The sequence below is a fragment of the Cololabis saira genome, chromosome 12, assembly GCF_033807715.1.
Source record: "Cololabis saira isolate AMF1-May2022 chromosome 12, fColSai1.1, whole genome shotgun sequence".
In the NCBI taxonomy this organism is placed as follows: Eukaryota; Metazoa; Chordata; class Actinopteri; order Beloniformes; family Belonidae; genus Cololabis; species Cololabis saira.
The window spans coordinates 8,627,463-8,653,973 of record NC_084598.1 but is presented as its reverse complement, the minus strand read 5'-3'; the positions used below and the strand labels follow the sequence as shown (position 1 = coordinate 8,653,973).

At 39.6% G+C, this 26,511-nt stretch overlaps 1 protein-coding gene across 1 annotated transcript in view; it reads left to right on the top strand.

Annotated features, from left to right (window-relative positions):
- The first annotated feature begins 290 nt into the window (after positions 1 to 290).
- Positions 291 to 26,511, top strand: part of LOC133456270 (ankyrin repeat domain-containing protein SOWAHB) — a 47,183-nt gene continuing 20,962 nt past the window's right edge. Inside the window, exons 1-4 of the mRNA XM_061734727.1 lie at positions 291 to 611; positions 8,425 to 8,486; positions 15,262 to 15,477; positions 18,280 to 18,357. Coding sequence (XP_061590711.1) covers positions 479 to 611; positions 8,425 to 8,486; positions 15,262 to 15,477; positions 18,280 to 18,357 — 489 coding nt within the window. The 5' untranslated portion in view covers positions 291 to 478. The remainder of the gene's footprint in view (positions 612 to 8,424; positions 8,487 to 15,261; positions 15,478 to 18,279; positions 18,358 to 26,511) is intronic.

Here is a 26,511-nt window from a genome sequence, read left to right as displayed (position 1 = left end):
TTTCTCGAAATTTCGACTTTTTTCTCAAAATTGTACTTCAACATTAATCTCGACATTTTTACTTTTTTCTCGACGTTTCAACTTTTTTCTCGAAGTGCATAATGAAACAAAAATCTTCCTCTAAAATATTATTTTTATTTTTCTGCTGCCTGGCCCTAATACTCTTCCATAGGTTCTTCATACAGCAGCTTTTGGGCACTTTCCTGCCCAGACCTGATCACGTGACCCGCAACAGAAGAAGGCGGAGGTTCAAGTTTGGGGGTGAAGACGCGTCTGCAAAGGGTTAACGGGAGGAGGCGCAGCGGCGGCTCCTCTGGGTGGGGAGAGGCTGCTGGAACCTCCGATCATGAGCTCGGCGGAGGGCAGGATGGCAGAGTAAGGAGTCGGGGGGAATCTGGAGGAGAAGCTGCAGGAGAAGCTGCAGGAGAAGCTGCAGGAGAAGCTGCAGGAGACCCTGGAGGAAAAACCCGGCGCGGAGATGCGGGATGTGAGCGAAGACGCGCTGCTGGATTACTTCTACTCGGCCGGAGGGAATTCCGGGAGAGTCCGAAACGCAGATATACTGAAGACATTTAAGCCCTTTATTGGCCACAGTGACTTGCAGTTGCGTGGTAAGTAGGGTGGGTGCATCTTAGGTGGCTCAAATAATAAGATTATTATTAGGCCGAAAAAAAAACGGGAAATGAGATGTGATTCGTGTGCGCGCCCCTTATCCTGATGCGCTCCATAAGGGATGAAGTCCGCGCTGCTTTTCCCTTCAGATAAATAGTCTGGGTGATGCAATCTGCCCAGGCTGTTCTAGCAAACGGCATTTCTGTCCTGCCTTTATTGTCTGCTGACATCGTGAAACTGACATCTGGTTTGCATTAGAAAAAAAAAAAGCCCCCCCCCCCCAAAGACTTCGAGCAGGAATTGTGTCATTTCCTCTCCAGCAGCAGCCAGCTCAGAACAGCAGAGCCTGACAGGCTGGCATGTCACCGCAGTCACGTGATGCCCTGGGGCCTGACAGGGACCCCACCCACCCCAGGGCCCAGGTTTCACTAGGACACCCCCCCACTAGGGCCCAGGTTTCACGCAGGAGACCCCCCCCACCCCTGGGCCCGGTTTTCACCAGGACCCCCCTCACCCCAGGGCCCGGGTTTCACTAGAACACCCCCCACCCTAGGGCCCAGGTTTCACGCAGGACCCCCCCCACTAGGGCTGGGTTTTGTTAAGAACCTCACAATTTTGATTCTTTAGGTTTCGATTCGATTTGATATTCAACATTGATTTAAATGCTTCGATATCAATTCAGTAAGACGTAGAAATACACAAATACCTGTTGGCAATTTTTCATTATTTTTATTTTCATGCCTATAACACGTGGCATGTTACTTCACATAGAAATGAACTGAGCAATTAAACTTAGCAGCACCATAATGGCTCACTTGTGCATTTGTACTGTAGTACAAAAGTTAAAAAACACATGACTGATGAGTTCTGTGTCAACATGATCATGTATCGTGGTTCAAGTGTGTGTACCATATTCTTAAAACCTTGATTTTCCACAACACTGTACGGTCAAAGGTCCTTACAAATGAAGACGGCCACGGACTCCGTTATCTTCTGTGCGCGGGCAGAGTAGTAGTTTGCAGACAAAGTCTTTGTGGAGTTGCATCTGTTTTGAGTCCACAGTTTTAGCCGTAGGTTGTTGCAGGGCGTCCGCATGGTGTCGGCTTAAGTGGTTCCTCAAGTTTGTCGCGTTGCTGTTGTATTTTAGTTCTGCCTGGCACGACTTACACACCCCCCTTCTTTTTTCCGTTTCTCGTGTTCCTTCTTTAAATGGGAATTCAAAATGAGTCCAAACATCTGATCTGAAATATTTTCCGCTTGCCATCGTCGCCATTTTATTGTTTTTTGGTCGTGTGCAGGCACCGTCCACAAAACGCAAATCATAAGAAAATGCTGCGCACAGCGCCCCCGCTGGCCAGGAGGTGAATTGATTCAGAGGCTTTGCTTAATCCATATTGAATTAGGGCGGGGATAATTGCGATGCATTGATTTTTCGATATTTTTACCCACCCCCACCCCAGGGCCTGGGTTTCACGCAGGACCCCCCCACCCCCGCAGCGGCCACCCACCAAGCCTCCACATGTTTACGCCATCCATCCTAAATCATTGCAGGACTGTAGTTCTTCTATTTGTGATTCTTCCACTGACAAACAGCGTTTATCTTCTGTAACAAATATTTCCAGGCTCAAAAACAACACCCTCTCGCTGTCAGGGGAACAGAGATTACTAAACATAAATTATTGCAGGAGTGGCCACATGTCTGACCCGGCCTGGAATATAGAGCTGGTGGAAGATAATTTCATTGCTTATTAAGAAAGCAAGATAAAATAGGTTGTAGGTGGCAACAACCGCTCAAAAGTAAAATGTGTTACTGCTGGCTCTGTCTAAAAATATTGATGGCTGACCTTTGCATGGTTTGCATAGTTTTCCGATGTTTTATAAATAGAAAGAGTTAATCAATCAACCAGTAAATGAATCAGCAGATTTATTACTATGAGTGGTTTTCTCATTTTCATGTGACTGTATGGCCGGCATTAGAGAGACAGTATCAAATCAAATCAAATAAAACTTTATTTATAGAGCACCTTTCATGCATAGAATGCAGCACAAAGTGCTTTACATAAAAAACAATACACAAACATAAAACGTATTAATGCCCTGCCCCCTCTAAACGACAAGAGATAATGCATTAGCGGAGAAAGTACCAGACCACAAAGGTACCTCATGGGGAGAAGGACTTGTTGAAAGGTTTATTTTCGTACATATAAATCAATTGACGTCATGAAAATCTTAAAGGGGACCTATTATGGCATCGAATACCTATTTTAAACAGGCCTTGAATGTCTTTAAAACAAGCTTTTGATTGTTTTTGCTAAATAAATTAGAAATTCAGCCTCTGAGCCATGTCTTTATCTTCCCAGTCTCTAACCTCATTATCTATGCAGGATTCTGAGTGGGCGGGGCTATGATAATGAGGCTCTGATTGGCTGCCTGAATGATGCGATACACCGCTACGAAAAAAATGGCGGAAGCTCCGGCCGGCGGAGTTAGTTGTGGGCATGGTTTCACGCATCGGAGGCCGACCTATGTAAATCACATTTTGGTAATGTAACAACAGGAGCAGAATCTTATTGGCTCGTAGGAGTCACATCAGACTGGACGGCTCATCGCAAGAGAAAACGTGTTTTTCATAATAGGTCCCCTTTAATTAAGAAATTAAACAACATTAACAACACAATAACTAAAATGTAAAAAAAAAAGTAGTAGTGAAAAATAGCCCAGCGGATGTCATGTGACCTGTATTTTAGAAAAGAGCCACTTCTGAAGCCAAAAAGACTTCAAAGTCCTTTTAGCGTAGTAGCACCCTTCAAATGAATGCTGTTTAGTGGAGCTTAGGTTGTCTCAGTCTCACTCCCAAGCATATCCATAGAGGTCTACATTTGTCTATTAGAAATAAGTGTTGCTATTCATTATGTTGTGCACAGCCCAAACGGACCCTAACGGGCCAATGATCCTCCACTGTGACCCAAGCAAACCAACACTAGAGGAACAAGTTCCAGTTGTGCAGCTTGAGCAGAAAGTGATACGCTACAAATCAAGTCCCATGGAACTGACGGGTACACGGTCATCCACAAAACCATGACGCCGGGGCCACGCAGACACAACACCCTCATAGGCGTTGGACACAAAGTTCCTGTACAAAGTCTGTCTACGTGGAGAAAAAATTACAGACGGCTGGAAAACAAAAGCAGCAGTAGCTGCATTCAAGGCCACCTCTGTACGTTGCCCTAGCTTCAAGGATACATGCTGCGCTTAGATTCTTTCTAATCCACACTCATCATTTATCCTTGGAGAAAGTGCTCAGCAAGAATGTTGAGAACGTTTTCTTGAACTATTTGACATTTTTTGTTGTACGCCCAGCTTAGAGCTCCACTTCTTCTTATCCTTAACCCGCCATTTGTCTTCCTAATGCACACATGAACACGTAATATGCCTGTATCATAGAACCATCCCACTGATCAGTCGTACGCCCTTGTGCTCCTTCTCGTCCACTGCCTTTCTCTTAGGAGCGTTGATATGTACTGCCATCCCGACATGCAGAAGAGTCTCAGTCCACGCTATTATCACACAGTGGAGGAACGAGCAGCCAAATGCTGCCGGAGTGGAGCCCTCATTCTCTACCTTTAAGAATCTCAGGAAGAACACCTCTAGTTCTTCTAGATGGCTCTGACATTGGCTACGTTTACATGCAGTCAAAATTCGGGTTAAGTTAAATATTCTGGTTAGTGAAACATTCGGAATAATCTGTTTCCACGCGTGAGCAAACAGGATTATCCCTGTATACATGGTAATTGTAATCATTTGGGATATCTTCATCAAACCAGCGACGCACGGAGAACGTCATGACGCAATTCCAGTCATTTCCGGTTCTTCTTCCTGTATCCAAATACAAAACAACAACAATTAAAGCTGCAAGCAGCGATGAACGGGCCCTCGCGCATGCAATTTGCACCAATTAAGGTCAAGGACTCAAAACAAAGTCCGATGACAACACCCACGACTCATTATGTCAAACCATTCAAAGGTTATGGCAGAAAATAGGAACTATCATATATCGACCAATCAGAAGAAGGGGCGGGGCTAATTTACACCAATGAAGGTCAAGTACTAAAAACCGAGTTCGATGACACTACCCATTGTCAAACCATTCAAAAGTTATAGCAGAAAATAGGGGCAACCAATCAGAAGAAGGGGCGGGGCTAATTCAGGCCAATTATGGTCAAGGACTCAATACAGAGTCCGATGACAACACCCACGAGTCTTTATGTCAAACCATTCAAAAGTTATGGCAGAGGAAAGTTTTCTAGGGGGCGCTGTTGAGCCGTTAGGCCACGCCCATTAATGCAAACCATGAAATATCAAATTTATCGCCAGGCCTGGCTTGTGTGCACAATTTGGTGACTTTTGGGGAACTATCAAATATGGACCAATCAGATGGAGGGGGGGGGTGCGCTTTTTGGCATCTATCGTCGCCACGGTAACGCTTTTGAAAGAGAAAAGTAATGCGTGTAGTCGCAGGATGGAGACGCACTTTGATGTATAACACACCTGGGTGCACGTTACGGTTCAGGCCGTATTAACTGCCGAAGGAATGGCATAAATTGCGCCAAAATGACACGATTAATTCAAAATGGCCGACTTCCTGTTCGGTTTCGGCTATGGCGCCAAGAGACTTTTCTTAAAGTTGCGACATGATACAGGTGTGTAGCGATTTTCGTGCATGGACTCAAAACACCAGGATTCCTTGTGAACAGAGCATGCGCAGAAAACAAATTCATGTTCCTTTTGATGGGGATATCCGTTATACATGACCAAATATTCGGGTTAGAAAAGGAGTAACCCAGGGGTCATATTCGGGTTTTTAAAAACCGGAATATAAGCAAATTCCGGTTATTCAAAGGGGTTATTGGTGTTTACATGGCCGTGCAAAACCGTATTATTGCTAATATTCCGGTTAGAAAAGGGTTATTGATGCATGTAAACGTAGTCAGTGTCAGCTCAATGACCAATGTTAACCTAAATGGAAGCATGCGGTACAAGCAGCCTCCATGGTATCGCCTTCACTGAATGTTTGCATCACATATTGCAAGTTATCAGACCCAGCCTGTGTATCCCTGCTGGTATTCCTGATCCCTCATGGTTGCCATGGTAGCGTGCCCCTATAAAACTGCTATAAACAAACCAAAATGGAGGGTTACAAATAAACTCTGCGACTGTCCCAGATGGCTATGTGGACAGTTGGCGCACACTTTTTCCTCATCACAAGGAAGTGCCGGAGGTGGAGGATTGGTGTCATCGTCATGTTGACTGCCGGGGTTTTTTTTTAGATCTTCCTTCACTCTGGTAGACGTAAGAGATGTTTGTGTTGTGTTGGAAATGATTCTGAGGACTATTGGACGTCCTATTTGAGCGACCAGACTTTTCAGATTGGGAAACATGTGAAAATCTGATTGGAATGTGTGGAAAAGTCTGTGGTTTTAATCAGATTTGGAAATAAATGTATTTTATGTCATTTTTTGGCTGTAAAGCTGCTTAGACATGACTGGGACATGCTAAAAATCAAATTTGGGTTGACAGTCTGAATATACTCTCTGTGTATAAGTGGTGAAACCAGTCCACAGTTATAACTGTAGCACAATGTATCAGCTGAGCAGATATAGAGAGCAATATAGGTATCAGCTTTTAGTTTTTAACTCTATTACTCTTATCTTTACGGTCATTCTTTTTAGTATTTAAGTTTAGTTGTGCATGTTGGCAGGCCGAGAGTTAAAACATGGCCAATTAGAGCTGTTTAGAATAAACCACTGGGCTGGAATGTGAACATACTGTATCTTAACCCCTCAAATGATTATCCAAGGTGCCCTTGCGTGGCCGGCGTGGACGGTCCAGATGTCAGGTCAGCAGTGCAGTTGTTGACAGAGGTTTAGAAAGCTGTGTTGATACTCTGCCATCTGACATCGCTGTCCAATTAGAAAAGTGCTTCCCACACATCCCACGTCCGTTGGAGCACGCGGATGCAGCTTTCCACGTTGTAATTGTGGTGATAGTGCTTTAATCACAATTAAGTCCACCTGCATCATGGATGTAGACGTCTAATGGGGGTGCTTTCTCATTAGATTTCAAAAGTGGGGCAGGCTTTTTTGGGGCAAATGGGGGATGGGGGGGGGGGGGGGGGGGGGGGGGGGGGGGCGGCGGGCTGCATGTGTGTGTTGGTGTGAGTTTCTTGTTTGTGCAGGCCTTTGGCTAATAATTAACTAGCACTTATCCTACGTTACTCACTGACTACATTTACATGCACGTTTACATACACGTTTACATTTCAAAATTTGGGTTATTGCTAATATTCCGGTTACTGAAACATTCGGAATATTCCGTTTACATGGTAATTAATCATTTGGGATATCTAGATCAAACCAGCGACGCACGGAGAAAGTCATGACGCAATTCCCGTCATTTCCGCTTCTTCTTCCTGTATCCAAATTCAAAACAAATGCTGCTTCGCGCAACTTTTCGTTCACCTTCTTTTAAATCTCGCTATCCCCGTACTTTCTACTGTCTACAAATGCAGAAATGTTCATATCCTTCATTACATTTATGAAGTGATTAGTCTCCTCCTGGTCTTGCGTTTCTCCGTATTTATAAGAACTTCCTGGACTCAAAAGACCAGGATTCCTTGCGAACAGAGCATGTGCAGAAAATAAATTCCTGTTCCGTTTGATGGAGATATTCCGTTTAACGTTTACATGGCTGAATATTCGGGTTTTAAAAGGAGTACCCCAGGGGTCATATCGGGTTTTTAAAAACCCAAATATGAGCAAATTCAGGTTATTCAAGGGTTTATTGGTGTTTACATGGCCGTACAAATTTGGGTTATTGCCAATATTCGGTTTTTAAAAGGGTTATTGACTGCATGTAAATGCAGTCAGTGTGCTGAGTGAAGAATTCTGTTGTTGAGACAGATGTAAACGGCTGCTTCCTCTGGACTTCCTGTTGTTCTGAGGGCGAGCGCTGGAACGTCTCGCAACATGCGTTCTTTCCATACACATCAGGAAGAGGAAATGCTTCACTGGTCCCGAGCTGGACGGCCTGGTACGCCACAAGCATGTATGAAATACCACCGCCTGGAAAATGTTGTACTTGCCCTCACCAGCTGCTTGATTATAAAAAAAAAAAATCCCTTAGTCATATGTTTATTCCCACTGAGTCTGAATCACACACAAGTCCGAGTTTCTCCTCACAGGTGTAAATAACAAGCATGAATGTGAATGTGATGAGATTTCTCCAATCATAGTTCCCAGGGATGTACTATTGCTTCCTTTGAAGATACAAGATCTCTTTGGAGTTCACTCATGTCTCACTTTACGGATAAAATTGTGAATCATTAAGGTGTTTTTGGAGTGGGAGCTGGATGTAACTTTGTGCAAACAAGATGTGTTTTCCTTAAATCTGACTTAGAAATCAGCTTTTCAAACAGCCTGTTAAGTCATTAACTACACACCCACTGAGATTTCCTGTGTCTTAGTTTCCTCTGCATCTGGAATTAAATGCTCTTGGCTTTGAATGATTTTGATGGTTTATTATTTAATTTTGAAAGCACCTCTGCATATCTAAAGAAACATGTATTATTCATCTTTCTTTCTTATCCATGCCACCCTGCATCATGCAACAGCAGAGCCTATTCCTGCCAGTTTCTTCTCTTCTGAAGTGAACTTTGGGCTTTGCGAGCCACTTAACTGTAACTGTGACTGCATGCTAATATTTACAGGCTATATTTAGTTTCCAGTTTTTCACCTCAAATATTTTCCCTTGCAGCTAAATACAGAGAGGAATTCAAGAGCATCATCGACAGAATCGCTGTGGTGAAGTCAGAGAATGTAAGTGCAAGTTCTCTTTTACCTTTTGTAGGAAGAGCTTTGCTCCCGTGGACTTTCACTACTCTGAGTTCTGAGCTTGCAGATCGGTTGGCGCTGTATAAGAAGACTTTTGACTAAAACAGAGAGACGCCTAACTGTGTTTTTTCGCAGAACTTGGTTTTACCCGCTGATTTCTCCCAAGAGACAGCAGCTGCAGCTTTAATGTTGTGGGAAACTACTTTTACAAAACATTTTCACATATTTATGAAATGTTTTGCAGATTAATCAGGTCAAACTGTATGTTTTTTTATATAATTATTTATTTATTTATTTATTATTAGGGCCTGAGCACTGACAGTGCGAAGGGCCTATTGTATCTGTAGGAGATGTTCTCGTAAATGTGATATTTAATGGTTTGCATTAATGGGCGTGGCAAAATGGCTCAACAGCGCCCCCTAGAAAACTTTGTGCCTCAAGCCCCACAATACGGTTTGACGTACATGCAGTCGGCCATTTTGAATTAATTGTGTAATTTTGGTGCAATTTATGCCATTTCTTCGGCCGCTTCTTCGCCCGAACCGTAACGTACACCCAGGTGTGTTATACATCAAACTGTTCGCCTCGATCCTGTGACTACGCGCATTACTTTTCACAGTCAAAAGCGTTACCGTGGCGACGATAGACGTCAAAAAGCGCGCCCCCCCTTCATCTGGTTGGTCCATATTTGATAGTTCCTACTTTCTGCCATAACTTTTGAATGGTTTGACATAAAGACTTGTAGGTGGTGTCATCGGACTCCATCGGACTCCTAATCACATCTGTGATTAGTGTGAAGCTGTTGTGACAGTCAGTGTTTGTCTGAACGTGTGTTTACTGCTAAAAATAAATAAATACACATAGCTTCAAAGCTCATTGAATTACAGCACGATAAACATGTTATTTAATGTGGACAACATTTTTAGGCGGTTGCATTCACAGGATGTTCCTGATGTGGAAAAACACATTAACATTTCCGTCTATTTGTATTCAACTAGTTGCAGAACTATCGAACTGAATAATTCATTAATTGCTAATTAATTAATCACCTATTACCTACCCTGGACAGCTTTTTTCAGATGCTTGGACCCCTAAATCTCTCCTTTGATTTGATTTGAAGATTTTATTTTGATGCATGCATGCAAAAAAATACAAAAAAGTATAAAAAAAATTAAATACATCCTACCCATCTGACATACATTCTTACATATAACAAGAGTTTCAATAAACTTACTTATAAAACACACATAACCAAACACCCCTACTTTAATAAATATTCAATACAGTGATATAATACTCAATTATATGTATATATAAATATAGTCAAAAACAAAACAAATCAAAGCAAACACAAGAAAACAAAACAAACGCCCAACATTTAGTTGTGCTACTATGTATGTATGTAATAATAGCAGTAATTATAATGGATGGTATTACATTATCATTACTTTACTATAATACTACAATATAATAGAGAACAATAGACAGCAATGGTATAACAATATACTTGAATAACTATATAAGAGTAGATATGCTATATATACTGGTTCATATATTTACCTCCAATTATATACATAAAAATTACTATAAATCTATATATCGACATATCTACATATAACTATAAATCAATATATATTAATAGAGATATAGATATATAAATACTGTACGTATAATATAACTAAATTTAAAACCACAGGGCCTCTTTTCGGTGTATTTTCCAGCCGGCAGGGAAGTCCAGTAGACTTAACACGAGTCCCTGAATATCAGAAAGGCTCAGATTCTGCTCCCGTCGTTATGTAACGACAGGAGCGATGCGTGAAACCACGCCCACAACTAACTCCGCCGGCCGGAGCTTCCACCATTTTTTCGTAGCGGTGTATCGCGTAATCGCGTCAGGCAGCCAATCAGCACAGAGCCTCATTATCATAGCCCCGCCCACTAAGAATCCTGCATAGATAATGAGGTCAGAGACTGGGAAGATAAAGACATGGCTCAGAGGCTGAATTTCTAATTTATTTAGCAAAAACAATCAAAAGCTTGTTTATAAGGGTGCTTTCACACCTGTGGCCCGTTTGCTTTGTTCCGATTCAGGGGCTAAATTGATACAGTTGTTTTGTTTCTCGTTTGTGGCGTTTGTGTTCACAAGGCAACCGTCTGTAGCGGTTCAAAGCTGTTAACAAATGCCATGAGAACCAACTGTTCTTTCATTGGTCAGAAATGAACGCGGAAGGAGTTTCCTCTTCCGTACCCCGGGATAAACAACAAGCCCTTTCACAGAGAGGGCGCAAAGCGGCGACCGCCGCCGGCTTTCCCATTCATTTATGTGCTACCGGCGCAAGAGCTGACCACTCTGCTGACGAGCTCGGCTGCGGGCGAGAGGCTGCCTGCCGCGGTGTTTGCGCTGCGTAAACCCTGTCCGAATTGAACATTTTTGAATTTCACCGTGCCGCGCTGGGACGACATCTCGGCTCGTCCAATAGGAGAGAAGGTGGTGGAGGCTGCGCCGACTCCTCTCCTTGCGCCGCGGTCGCACATACACAATGAATGGAGTTGTATCGGTTGCTGTGTGGATTATTTTCTCACTCCAAATAAAAAAAATGAACCGTTTCAGGTCTGGAATGGAATCGGGATGAGACCACCTCTCCTAGGCGATCTCAGCTTGCTTGTTTTGTCCCACATCCAAGCGCGATTGCTGTGTTCACATATACCAAACGTTCCCATCTTTAGGGGGAAACGCTCCCTGTTTCGGAACAACTGCTCCAAACACCCTTAGACATTCACGGCCTGTTTAAAATAGGTATTAGATGCCATAATAGGTCCCCTTTAAGGAGCAAGCAGCTCTGGTGATCAGGCAAAAGGGAAAGCAAGTGGTTTCAGGGAGGACAGCTGTGCTGTGTAACACGTGAGCAGTGCTGTCAGAGACCGTGTTATTACGCAAGCTTTAATATTTACCTGAGAAGTCTTGGCTTAAGCAGAACAAAACAGTGAAAATGTTGTACTCCTTTAAAGCTAGAGTAGCTGTAAAATTCTACGGGGTGAACGCTCCGAGTTTTCTTTCATCCCGAAGCAGACTGTTGTGGACCTCGGCCCTGCACCTTGAAAAATGATGCAGCAGAAATAATATGTGATTCCCAAAAGTCTCAGTGTGGGTCCCATTGGGATGAAGTCCTTGTAGACGGTAGAATGGAGGGATCTGTCGGACTCCAGTCCTCGAGGGGCGCTGTCCTGCATGTTTTCCTGCTTCTACACACCTAATACAAATTAATGTGTCATTGAGTGCACATGGGAAGTTTAATTCCTCTTTAATTCAGAATTAAAATTAAATCCAGTAAAAATTACCATGTAAACACCAGTGGCGATTCCTCTAAGACTCCAAGGGAAGCTCAGCTTCCTCTAAAACAGTGTCTCCCAACCTCCCTGGGGGGGCGCCTGAGATCTCTGCTTTGAAGATATGCAGTTGTAAAAATTATATTTGCGTATGTTAAATAAATAAAAAATCATAATAACACACCTAATGGAATACTGTAATCCAAGCCTGTATAAACCCACGTAGTATTTTAAAATGACCAAAATATATTTCTAAGTTATTTAGCAGGATAAAAATGTAATAAATTATTATTATATCATTATTCAACATTTAATCATACTACTACTCCGACAGGTTGTTAAAGGAAAAATGTTAAAAATGTTTGCGCTCATATCAAAAGAGACATTTTTCAGTAATTATTTTATGTCCTTGCAATTATTTTCTGTGCGTGTTTTATACATTGGTGACACAAAATTAAGGTGAGAAAGACAAAGTCATATGTATACTGGGTAAACCAAAGAGAAATGTATCACAAAAACATAATTAATGTAAATTTTTTTCAATTAAAGATTTGTAACGAATCACTTTACTCTTTTGGTGCCAGTATGTACGGGTCGGGGGGTCGGCTGGTCTTAGACACAAGTAGAGGGGGAACAAGGAAAAAAGGTTGGGAACCACTGGTCTAAAATGTCAAAAAATAAGTGGTCAAATATGTACTGTTGTGTTTACATTTCATTGACTATATATGCGCTAGAACGAATCACCTTTAGTTCAGAATCTTATCACAGGTCACAGACGCGACTTCCTTCTCATTCATTCCTGCAGCTTCACAGTAACTTCTATGAAGCTGGAGTGGGTTGTTCCACTGCAGCCAAACACACCGTCATTGGATAAATGCTGGGTTTTGTCCCTCCCATCTGAAGCTTCTCTGGGGGTCTATGCATAGACATATACGTAGACGCCTCATGACATGCTGGAACGTAATCCAGCGTCGCCGCCATATTGGAAGGGTCTCCTCACTCCAGGCTAAATTAACTACACTGGAGTTACAGAGTTACAGTTACAGCCAGCACACGCAAGAAGCTGCAAAACCGTTCTTTTTCAAGGGTTTTAGCTCCCCAGCCCCAGTTCAAGCCTGACAGGGTAATATAAGACCCTGGAATGACCTGGATTTATTTTTATAGATATATTTATTGAGGGCAATAAGAGAAAAAAAAAAGATTTACAATAACCGTAGAAATATCAATATTTTCCCTTTTTTGTAACTTTTCAAAACAATAATTAAATAAAAATAAATAAATAATATTAATAAGAAAGAAAGAAAAAATTAATAAATATAATTAAATACAACACACCCCTCTCCCCTTCAAATAAATTCAAATGAACAATCAAACTTGTTTCTTGTATCTTGGGAGTGAGCCTGACGAGCCGGGTGGGATTTCACTGGTGGACAGATTATTACAGGGCAGTAACCATTGTAAAGACTAAATACAACTTCTATTGATATGCAGTGTTACGTGTGAAAAGTGTTTCCTGCTTTCGATGGTACGCCGATTAGAGCAAGAAAACGCTGCACAGCTCTGGCATGGCTCTTCCGTAGGAGCTGCTGTGTAGGTTGGCTGAGTAGTGACTGGGCCAAGATGGCGCTCCAGTAGTCAATCCGGCGTCTACTCTTTATTATGTCTTCATATGAATAGGAATTCAACTTGGACTCTTTTACATGCACTGATTGTAGTTTTATTTCTGATTTTGAGTTCAGCTTTTCTTAAAAATTTTTTTCTTTATCCCCGATTTTTTACCAATTTCATCACCCAGTGCTCATACCTAGACAGTCCTGGGCATTGCTCCCCTCTGCCAACCCAGGGAGGGCCCTACACTGAGCTCAGGTCTCCTTCTTATCCTGAGGAGTGACGGACCGCTTCTTTTCACCAGACAGGGTGGGGTTTCTCCGGCCGAACGTAGCGCGTGGAAGGATCACGTTATTCCGGCCGGATCCTTCCCACCCCATCTGGCGCCCCGGTTGGCCAGAGGGGGCATGTATAGCCCAGGACTGTGTGCATGTTTTTGTGAGGGTAGCTCCCATTAGCTACCCAAGGGAACACGGGGAGAACATGCAAACTCCACACAGAAAGATCCTTTCGCCAACCCCACCCAGGGTGTGGGCACTGAAGTCATGGGGGAACTAACACGCACTTCAGCGCCCACAGCGTCCCCGGCGGGAATCGAACCCAGGACCTTCTAGCTGTGAGACGGCTGCACTACCAGCTGCGCCACCGTGCCCCCGAGTTCAGCTTTTCTTAAAGCTCTGCCTTACCAATTTTGGCTGATTCCACAGGATTTGTCAAGTCTTTGAATACAATGCATATACTGTAACTGACAAAAACAAACAAGAAAAGTCAGCCAATAGCTACTAACTGATATCAGCAACCATTATTGGCCAATACTGATCAGGGCTGATCAGACAAAAAAAAAGAGCTGATTCTGATCACCAGCTGATTAATTTATCGTGAATAAGATGATTTTTGATCATTTCCCAGCCTGGGATCAAAGTACCGGTACATCTATCTATGATTCAATCTAAGGATTGCTGTCATTTAATCCTTGGAGATTGCAAGGCCTGTGTTGAAAAAATCAATTTAAATCGATTCTGATATTAATTCCTAAAAATCGATTCGTATGTCTAAAGATCGATTTTTTTTCATCATTACATTACAACCTTCGGTATTTTTTTGTTTATGCCCAAAAGATGTATTATTGTTGTGCGTGCGTGCGTGCGTGCGTGCGTGCGTGCGTGCGTGCGTGCGTGCGTGCGTGCATCTGGCGTGCGTGCGTGTGTGCGTGTGTGTGAGTGTGTATTGATTGTATGATAATAGGGTAGGCATTACAAGCTCATGCTTCAGCCTACACCTTTTTTGGTCACATCTTTTGAGCCATCTCTTTAGTTCCTCCCTGGTTTTGCTGTTTTCCCCATGTGTGCTGTATAATGATGATGGTTGCACCGATGTAACATTGTTTTTTGTTTTTTGGATGACCAAAATAAACAATAAAAGAATAAAAGAAAGAAAGAAAAAAAGGAATGTTTTGTCGGAGACCAGAATAACTGCTGCCATGTTTTTGCGTATGAAAACATGAAAGTTTTCAGTTATAATTGCATAAATTGTCTATATTTCATTACTTTACATACTGTCTTGGTGTTACATTTGCATAAAATGCTAAAAACCAAATTGTCAAAAATTAAAAACCGAAATAGACCAAAAATGGAAAGAATTAAAACGGAATGTGGGAAAAAATAAAACCGATTTCATACGGCCTCAGTTTGCTGCCCTGGATCTGTTCATATCAGTCATATAGTTCATGCAACAGCTCAAAAAACTGTTTTGATAACACTAACCCAAATCGATATCGGAATTAAATCGAATCATGCGTGCTGTGCTGTTTGACCGTCTTTCACAGGGCGAGAAGTATCTCATCCTAAAGAAGAAGTACAGGCACTTGCTGCAAGAGCGAGACAGCAGGCGCCTGGATGCAGATGAAGATGCACGGCACCGCCTGAGCCCGGCCAGAGCCACGGCCACTGCGGAGTGGGAGGCGGGAGAGGCCCTGGCGTCATCGGCCCAGCACAAGCAGCTGCAGGACGAGCTGATGCTGTGTGGGGAGCCCTATGCAGAGGTGAACTAAAGATCAGATCCCTCCTCTGTTCCGTACGGTGGCCAACAAGGGCCAAACGCACTGCAACGGCCTAATGCGTCTCAGTTAAGGAAAACGGCTTCAAGTACAGAAACGATTCAAATTCACAAACTCAAAATGAGGTACAAAAAGAGGAACGTGGTGCAAATGAAAAAACGTGCTGCAAAAAACAAAGACAAATGCAGCATCATCAAACGCGCTGCAAATAGAGAAACGATGCAAAGCACAAAACGATATAAAACAAGAAACCATCTTCAAAAGATCAAAACGCTTCATAACCGGTCACTACAACCGGAAGTGCTCCAAACCTGCAGGGGGCACTCTCAGCGCAATGTAGTCCAGGGGCCAGAGCCCAAAATTTCACTTGTCAGTACCACTCAAGGTGACCAAACTTACTTATGATTTTTGAAAAGATCCATTGTCTATAGATGATATTTTGGTATGATAACCCTTCCTGAGTGGCAGCTGGATCAGAGTTATCAGCTCATGAAGTTACCACCCCCTTCAGGAAATTACATTTTAGATGCAGGTGCATATCCTGGTTTAGACTCATGTACAGGATATCTGTCAATGTGTCACAATATCGTCTTTGGTATCATTTTAAAGGGGACCTTTGAAGCATTAATTCAAGCTAAAATGTGAATCTTACTGACCAACATCGAGGTCACTGCCGCTCTTTAAACTATAAACAACACACATTTTTACACAATTTTCGCCTAAATCATGTACTAGTATCTTTTAGCCCTGTGTCATCTAGGAACAACAGACACACAAAATACAAAAACTGGAATACTCACAGGACCATAAGGATTCAGGAAATGTATAATTTCCCCCTTACTATATTGTTGTTAACGGTCATTGTGAGCCTTAAACTAGAAGAGCATCATAAGGCTCCTATGAAACTATAACAGCCACTAGGCTGATGTCACAAACTGGCTTTTAATCATGCAAATACACGACATAAAGGACATAACAATGAGATAAGGAACCAGCTTAGTTTTATAAACAACATTAGAACACAAAATACAAAAAAAACAAAAAATACAAAAACTGGAATACTCACAGGACCATAAGGATTCAGGAAATGTATAATACAATCAATTAACCTGTAGTGGGTGGGTGACTTCATGAGCTGATAACTATGATCCAGCTGCCACTCAGGAAGGGTTATCTTACCAAAATATCATCTACAGACATGGATATTTTCAAAAATCATAAGTAAGTTTGGTCACCTTGAGTGGTGCTGATATCTGGTCTGGAACATGGACTAGTGGACAGACACACGGGATGTAGAGAGAGACCGAACAGCTGACTGAACCACAGTGTTTACATCCATTACGAAACGTTTCTTTATTATATTTTACACCAGACGATACAATGTACAGCGTTGTACAGTGATATAAACATTGTATATAAATATAGTTGGATAAAAATCACATTACCGTTCCCGCTGTATGTTTAAACCATGGATGTAAACACTGGTTCAGTCAGCTGTTCGGTCTCGGCTGAGAGCGCCCCCTGCAGGTTTGGTAACCGGTTATGAAGCGTTTTGATCTTTTGAAGATGGTTTCTTGTTTTATATCGTTTTGTGCTTTGCATCGTTTCTCTATTTGCAGCACGTTTGATGATGCTGCATTTGTCTTTGTTTTTTGCAGCACGTTTTTTCATTTGCACCACGTTCCTCTTTTTGTACCTCGTTTTTAGTTTGTGAATTTGAATCGTTTCTGTACTTGAAGCCGTTTTCCTTAACTGAGACGCATTAGGCCGTTGCAGTGCGTTTGGCACTTGTCGGCCACCGTAGTTCTGCACGTAGAAGTCAAAATAACTGTTGACAACTGGTGCAACTCGGTAACAGCACTGGCCTCTGAAACTTGCTGAATCTGCCATCGCCGCAGCTCAGCATGTGCACTCTTTATGTGAGCAGCACATTTATTTCTAAACAAGGCCCTCTTTGTGGGTGCATTCTGCCGTTTCTCTCCTGCCCGTGTCAGCATTTCATGAACAAATGTTTACAGAGACCACTTGTAAATGACATAAAAAGCTCTTTTTCTGGCTGGATTCAGTGTTAGACTCAACGTATGAAGAAAGAAGGTCACAATGGTTTATGTCTTTACATACAGGACTGTCTCAGAAAATTTGAATATTGTGATTTTCTGTAATGCAATTACAAAAACAAAAATGTCATACATTCTGGATTCATTACAAATCAACTGAAATATTGCAAACCTTTTATTATTTTTAATATTGCTGATCATGGCTTACAGCTTAAGAAAACTCAAATATCCTATCTCAAAAAATTTGAATATTCTGGGAACCTTAATCTTAAACTGTAAGCCATAATCAGCAATATTAAAATAATAAAAGGCTTGCAATATTTCAGTGGATTTGTAATGAATCCAGAATGTATGACATTTTTGTTTTTTTAATTGCATTACAGAAAATAAAGAACTTTATCACAATATTCTAATTTTCTGAGACAGTCCTGTACATAGAGGACAGCTTTGTTGAATGTGCTAATTTAATACTCAGTAATCATCTAAAGGTGCATTTATATATTGTCATGTAATAAACTATAACATGTAATCATCACTAATCCGTGGTGAGGACGTGCCGGTTAAGTGTTTCCACTCAGGATTGTTCAAGCTGGCACTAAACCAAAGCTCTTCTGTTGACGCCAAGATGTTGTTGGCTGGAAAAGAACAAATAAAGTGCTAATGGCAGTTGTTAACTAGCACTTGACATCCCTTTGTGAACATTGTGAAAACACTGTGTGTGTTTGTGCAGGAACGGCAGGCAGGAGCCGTCCACAAGCTGCACATTCAAAGCTACGGTGACGATGGAGACAGAGATTCGGGATCAAAGGTGAGCACTGTTAATGCTACACAACCTGGGAGAGACTATACCCAGTACTCCAGTTGTAAAAAGTTGCTGATTACAAATAATATAATATATTACAAATAATAGCACTGACCAAAACAGCTGCAGAAATACTGCAGGAATGACATAGCAGCAGTTAAATGCAGCCTTCTGTAAGCTTTAAATATCCACTGGGCTTACATCAAATACATCAAAACACAACAATAAAACACACTTTTCTGAACTTATCAATATGACTCTGTCCTTCACAGGATAAGTAAAATGGATCACTGCAAAAACTCTAAATCTTAACAAGAATATTTGTCTTATTTCTAGTTGAAATGTCTCATTTTAGTAAAAAAAAATCTCATTACACTTAAAACAAGACTCATCACTGGAAAAAAACAACAATTTTCACCTGTTTCAAGTAGATTTTCACTTAAAATAAGTAGAAAAATCTGCCAGTGGAACAAGACTTTTTTGCTTGTAATAAGAAGATAAATCTTGTCCCACTGGCAGATTTTTCTACTTATTTCAAGTGAAAATTTACTTGAAACAGGTGAAAATTGTCAAATAAGTAATTTTTCTGGTGATGACTCTAAATGTTGAAATAGCAGTAAAACCACATTCATTAATGAAATGACATAAGGGATGGAAAGGGGGGATGGCAGTTTTACAGGGGGGATGATGATTTTGACCGTTTTTATTTCAGGGGGGATGCCATCCCCCCTCATCCCCCCTCAACTCAAGAACTGACTCTACTGTATATATATATATATATATATATATATATATATATATATATATATATATATATGTATTTTCAATTGAATGTTCAATTCAATTTTATTTAAAAAGCGTCTATTACAAAACAAGTTGTCTCTAAGATTTTTCCAGAGACCCAGAACATGACCATAAACCCCCGAGCAATTATTACATAAACAATGGCAGGTAAAAACTCCCCTAGTGGGAAAAAAGCCTTAAACCAAACAGTGGCAAGAAAAACTCCCCTTTAGGAGGAAGAAACCTGGACCAGGACCTGGATCATAAGGGGGGATCCTCCTGCTGATTATAGCAGTATTTTTTTAACAACTTTGAATGAGGAACATAAATTACGTGATTAGGGTTTTAGAGCCCTCCCTCCACCCTTATAAAAACCCAAATCATGTTTTCTGGGAAGCTCAAAGGAAAGTTAAACTTCTTTTGTCCACATTTTGGCTGGTCATTTGTTCTGACTCCATATACAAGAAACTGAATTCAAGACAACCCAGCAATGTGGTCTGACTTGTGCAGTGCCTTCATTACTTTCTCTTCAGGTGAACTATGACCCCAAAATATATTCTCCTTCTGTAAAAGGCCTTAACTGGCTCTATAAATTGCACACACCAAGGTGACAGAATCTTGTGATCACCAGTTCTTCCTCCTGTTAATGTATAGTTGTGTGAACTATTTGTATTTTGCATTTTATTTAATATTTTGGTGCATCTGCATGTGTGTCTGTATTTAATCACAGTTTTGTGTTCATAACAGCGTTGTTTGAATAAATATATGGCATCATTGGCCTTTGAATAATATTTGCATATCGTTGTGATTGATTAAGCATTAGGTCTATTTCAGTGATGCTGATATACAGTGTAATTTGGCTACTATTATGGTAAATAATGTAATTTCAAGTCTATAATGTATCTTTAATATTTAAAATTCAGGTTTCATCTCCAAATTAAAAGCACTGGAGTCAATCCTCCAATAGTGTAGAAATAGCGGGAGTGCAGTCGCCACACATATCTGATCTCAGATGAAAACATTTAGTGAGTTCAACATCATCATCCACTTCTCTGTGTTATTGAGCTGCAGTTGAATACAAACTCATATGGAAACTAGCTGGACCAGGATGGTGCTGATGTTTTACAACTCACGCAGGATGATGACAAGTTAAAGTGTTTTTTAAAATGTGCAAAACCTTCACGATCTGAAAATAATGCTAACATCGTATACATAATTCAATACCACGTGTGTTTGGACCTAAACCATCAGGAAGGAAACAGTATATAAAACAGCAACTGTACAAAAACTAGCTCAGTGCAAATGCACCAGAAGATCAGAGTTGCTCCTGTAGCCGAGTCGTTTCTGCCAGATGTCCAGAATAAATGTTGAACATTCGTATTTTTCAGGAAAATGTCTGGAAAATGTCATTGCTGCAGTCTCGCTGTGAAAAACAAAGGGTTTTATGAGAATCTGGATTCTTATTTTTCAAAATTTAGGGTCATTTTATAAACTAGAAAAAAGATTATTATGAAACCGAATTTCTTCCCATAATTTCTTTTTCCTTTAAACGTGTTTTTTAAAATTGTATGTTTTATTTATTTATTCAAACAGGTTAAAACAAAAAATAATCAGAATACATAAAATGTATATACCAAAAAAAAAACATAAGCAAAATAAAGCAAATTAAAGACACAAATCTATATGTAGATAAATATTTCCTGTTTGAAAGGGTGTAGGATGAAGTTTCAAAAAACTTTTTTAGTCCTACCCCTCTAATGTTCTGTTTTTACAATTTCTTCATTTCACAGAACTCCAAAAGAAAAGCATAAAAGAGAAAGAAAAGGTGGTTCAGCTGAGCAAGGCACTTTGGTTCATGTGTCCAATTCCATTTTGTATCCATTAAGAGTATTGATTTTAAAGATTTGTTTAAACTTACTTGGTGATTTCTATGATTTCATTTATCCTTTGCAGTTGTTCCACAGATTAACTCCCATCACTGATACACAATGGGTTTTGATGTTTGTTCCTACATGCTGTTTTTTGAAATGACATATTCCCCTGAGATTGTGTTTATTTTATTTTATTTGAAACAACTTCTGGATGTCTTGTGGCAACTAATGCTGAATCGCTTTGTGCATGATTTGTAAAGTTTTGTAGTCGACCAGATCCTTAAATTTGAGTGTTCTCAGTTTGATGAAGAGTGGGTTTGTTGAGTCTCTAAAGGCCGCTTTATTTACAATTCTTATTGCTCTTTTTGGAAGTTTGAATATTGTATCCGTGTTTGTTTTATTTATTTATTTATTTATTTAAAGGTTTGGTTATCAGGGATAATGCACATTAATAATACATTTAAACAAATGTAAAATATGCCAGAATTAGCCAAAAAGGCTATTTTGCATCTGCTGTCCCTGGACTGGTGTAAAATAGTCAACCTAAAAGAAACATTATTAAGATATAATCAATAAAACATTGCAAAATAAGAAGGCTACATCAGAATAAAGATTAAAAGGTAAGAGACTAAGCTAAAAAACATACACAGACACAGGTTAACATAAGCTCAACAACAGACAATTGCTACAAACGAAAACAGATAGAACATGAAGCAGCAACATTCAACATGCAACATTTATATGTGTTATCTGTGTTCGTTTTATATTTATATTTTGGTTAGTTAGAATCTCTAGGACTTAAAGAGTTAAAAGAGAAAGAGTTAACTTTCAGAGACTGGAGTGGCAGAAATGTAGCAGGAAATACAGACGGTCCTTTCAACAGTGGAACCAAACACTTGTTGCACATTGGAATCTGTGTTGTGAAGAACTTGTAGGGAGGTGAGAAATACACGATCAGAGGTGTCAAAAGTATTCACATTCATTACTCAGGTAGAAGTATAGATACTAGAGTTTAAAAATACTCCTGTAGAAGTTGAAGTATCAACTCAAGTTTTTTACTCAAGTAAAAGTATAAAAGTACTGGTTTCAAAACTACTTAAAGTATAAAAGTAAAAGTAATGTAAGGGGGAAAAAGCCATTAAGGACAAAAGCCATTGAAAATGAATGCATCTTAGTATAATGCAAATATATTAAAGAAGCATATATGTGTACTATTGAGCATTAACATGTGTTTCAGAGAGCAGGAGATATGATGACTAGTTGCCTATAAGTATTGTAATGGTGCAAAAAGTCAAACTTCAGAGGCATGTTATCATTTATCCTAACCTTTATTGGAATGTACATCCAAGTTTAGTTGCAGGAATCTGAGGGAACGGATGTAAGAACAAAACTGGACAAGAACATCTGAAACAACCACAACCAAATTCTCTCTATCCGGATGGAGCAATTTAACTGGATAGTTTTGTTTTAAAGGCCCAAATGAAATAGAGTAACGAGGCTGTTTTTAAAATGTAAGGAGTAAAATGTACAGATAATTGCGTGAAAATGTAAGGAGTAAAAGTAAAAAGTCGTCTGAAAAATAATTACTCCAGTGAAGTATAGATAACCAAAATTTCTACTTAAGTAAGGTAATGAAGTATTTGTACTTCGTTACATGACACCTCTGTACTTTTACTCTTCCAGTAAAATGCTTCAGGTCCAAGTGCTTCCTCCTTCTACCCACCAGATGGTGCCAAGTAAATTACCCGGATCTGTCACCAAACTGGTGGATCAGCGCTGGGAGGAGAGCGCTGGAGAGGAACCGCCTTTAGATGAAGCTGCCGATTGTTATGCAGCAGCAACACGGTGGAGCTCATTAGAAAGATAATAACCATTTGTGCCGTGTGAAAAGATGGGCTTCACCCAGCAAGACGTGGCTCTCCTTGTTGCTCTGCACAGTGGAAGAATACGTTAGTTTGTTAACACTTCATGTTAATATAGCATGCAGGTCTTATTTAGAGTTTATGAAACTACACTGATCTTGTGTTTAGGATGCATAGTCCCGTTTTTCTAGTGAAATGACAGACGTTTCTGGATCATTGTTGCATCCCAGACCGTCTTTATTACAGTTAAAGTTGAAGCTGTTTACTGTGTTTGACAGAAAGTGTCATTAATATTACAGTATCAAGGCAGATCTGAATTTAAACGGAAACCATTGCTGTCCCTAATTTTTTTTTATTCCTATGCACAGTGATAAAACAGTAATTATATTAACAATACAAGGACAAATAATTGTGCAGGAGAGGAAAAGAAGCCCCAAGGGCTTATAAAAAATCCTCCCCCTCAATACAAAATCACAAAAACAAATCAATCAATAGAAGAAATAAAAAGAAAGGAAAAAAAAAGGTAAAAGAAACAAAGAAAAACACAATAAACACACAAACAAAAATATCCATAAAATGGCAATTTCAATTTCAATTTCAATTAGAATAGCCTATTAATTTTGCCTAGATAAGAGATTCCCCACCAAGCTGGTCCTAAACATTTTTAAGGATGACGCAAACTTAAGAGACCGATCTTAAGAGTTCAAGAGTTGAGGGCCATGGAATTTAATAAAGGATTTGTGACTGGAGGTAAAAGACAAAGAGGTAAATGAAAGTTCTTCCCACCTCTAACTGAATAAGAATGAATATCTGATGATAACAGAAAAAAATTATGAAAAGTGCCTGGAATGTCTTGTTTGGAATGAATGAACTTAAACATAAAAAGGCATGTTTGAAACATATTAATAGAAAAAATGGATAATAATTTAAATTTGCTAAATAAGGGTGCAGAAGGTGCTTGATAAGTAGAATATGAAATCATTTTCTGAATTAAAAATAATTGATTAAGGTACGAAGAATAATTATTGATTAAAATTTGGCAGACCAGGATATGTGAGCTGTTCAACAGTGCGTTTTAAATTTTAAGTTATAACGGATTCCAATTAAGGATTGGCCTAATTATCAGGATGGATATTTCTGCTTGTATTGAGGATCGTAGCGCGTTAGCGTTAAAATACAGTAAAAAAAAACAATCCAGAACACTAGAACTAAAGTTTGTAAAGAAAGTTTGATTTGGTTTTTCCTCCAAAGAGGAAAGTTGTCTGTCTCAGTTGGAGTTTCTGAAGATAACTACACTGAAAATGGCATAAAAGGGAGAAATTAAATCAGGAATCAAAACACTTAATTAGTCCCTTAAACGACATTCATGCTGACACCATGTCAGTGTGTGTACATGAATGTATATTTACTTTATCCTCTCAATTTTATAAATTTAACATTTAACATAACTCCCCAGTATCACAACTGGCTGACACCCATAATCTAGTGGTTATTTATATTTAATTAATTAAATTCACTTGGAAAAAAAAACATTTCCTTCCCTTATTTCATGGTACTCTTATATGTTTTTGTCTTTAGAGCTGTTCCATTGACAAATCCAGATGTGACGTGGAAGGTTTGGGAAAATATGGTGCAGTATTCTACTGCACTGCAAAAACTCAAAATCTTACCAGGAATATTTGGCTTATTTTTAGTTAAAATGTCTCATTTTTAGCCAAAAAATCTCATTACACTTAAAACAAGAGTCATCACCAGAAAAATAACTTGTTATTTGACGATTTTCACCTGTTTCAAGTACATTTTCACTTGAAATAAGTAGAAAAATCTACCAGTGGGACAAGATTTATCTTCTCATTACAAGCAAAAAAAAATCTTGTTCCACTGGCAGATTTTTCTACTTATTTCAAGTGAAAATCTACTTGAAATAGGTGAAAATTGTCAAATAAGTTATTTTTCTGGTAATGACACTTGTTTTAAGTGTAATGAGATTTGTTTGACTAAAAATGAGACATTTTAACTAGAAATAAGACAAATATTCTTGGTAAGATTTTGAGTTTTTGCAGTGTGTTTAATTAATTAAATTCACTTGGAAAAAAAACCATTTCCTTCCCTTATTTCATGGTACTCTTATATGTTTTTGTCTTTAGAGTTGTTCCACTGACAAATCCAGATGTGACGTGGAAGGTTTGGGAAAATCACCATGCAGTATTCTACTGTCTTTTTCTGGCAATAAACATAAAAAATGAATATTCTAAAGAATATTGGCGATGCTGAAATGATGCCGTCAGTTAAAATCAGTTGAGGGTTCCCAGCCCTGAGAGTAGACACCGTTACACTATATTTCCTCTAAAAGCCGTCGGGGGAAAGTGTCCCTGATTCTCTGGCTCTCTCTTGTCTTTCCTTTAGTGCCCAACAACGTCATTTTGTTTTCTCGCGCTGTTATTTTTGGTCACCACCATAAAGTGTGAAAAAAGGACATGTCAGGGTGGAATAGTCTGGATAAATACCTCCACTTTTCATGTTCCGCGGGCTGACGTGAGGCAGTTTGGGCGACTGACATGAAAGGCCTCACTGTTTTAACATCACGGCTCTTTGTGATCTGAGAACAATTTGCAGATCAAGTCTTCCTCAGGAGTTTCTTTTTCTCATAAATCAACCTTATGACAAGTTTATAGATGGCAGGATTATTTTTTTTTTTACCTTTCTAACTAAAATAGAAAGGAAACAAATGGAGTCTATTTTCTTTTTGATTAATTGTTAATTGGATTGTTATTCATTAACTCTTACGTGTTAAATCGTCCACCCTCCCTCGCTGTCTCATTACTGTTACGTCTGTCTGACACCCTTTGGTCACATCTCGTAAGGAGGAGTGTGACCAGTGTGTGAAAGCGGCTGTGTAACCTGTGATGTTGGGAGAAGCTCATTGGTTTTTTTTATTTATTATTGAATAGTGATGTAACGATACACTAATCTCATGATACGGTATGATACATGATATTATAGCAGTATTTTTTTAACAACCTTGAATGAGGAACATATGACTGGAAAAAATTGTATTTTATTTGAAAGACACAAAATACAAAACCATTCTGTGTGTTTGCCCTATTGTTACAGTTTGTAATGCTTTATAACTGTTTAAGTTTTAAAGAGCAAGCCAGGCCAACCATTTTCCACAAACTGAACTAAAAGTAAATGTCAGGTTTGCATTATGCATCTTCAGTTTCATACAAGTACAAATATTTTGCCACAAACTGAATAGTTTCTCTCATGTATGACTTGACTTTTTTCTTTTCCAGAAATTTAACAACTAAAATTAAATAAAGAAATAAAAGTAAATAATTACATACAATTTTACGTCATAAAAAAGTGTAAGAGGAGATTCATTTTTGTTAAGAAGGTTATTTTGGTAATTCAGGGTTAATTATTTTATAAATATATTCTTTATATTCTGATGTAAATCAGGGACTATAATGACACTAGTCAGTTTATCTGTAGTGATTAGTCTGTTTTAGATTGGGCGGAGTGATACGCCACAGTACGGCACTAGGTGCTGTGTTGATGTTCTAAAATCCTACACTGTTGAGGGACATTAAAGTACACTGGAACTCAGCAGAAGTTGTCCCCGTGTTTATCCTACTCACCAC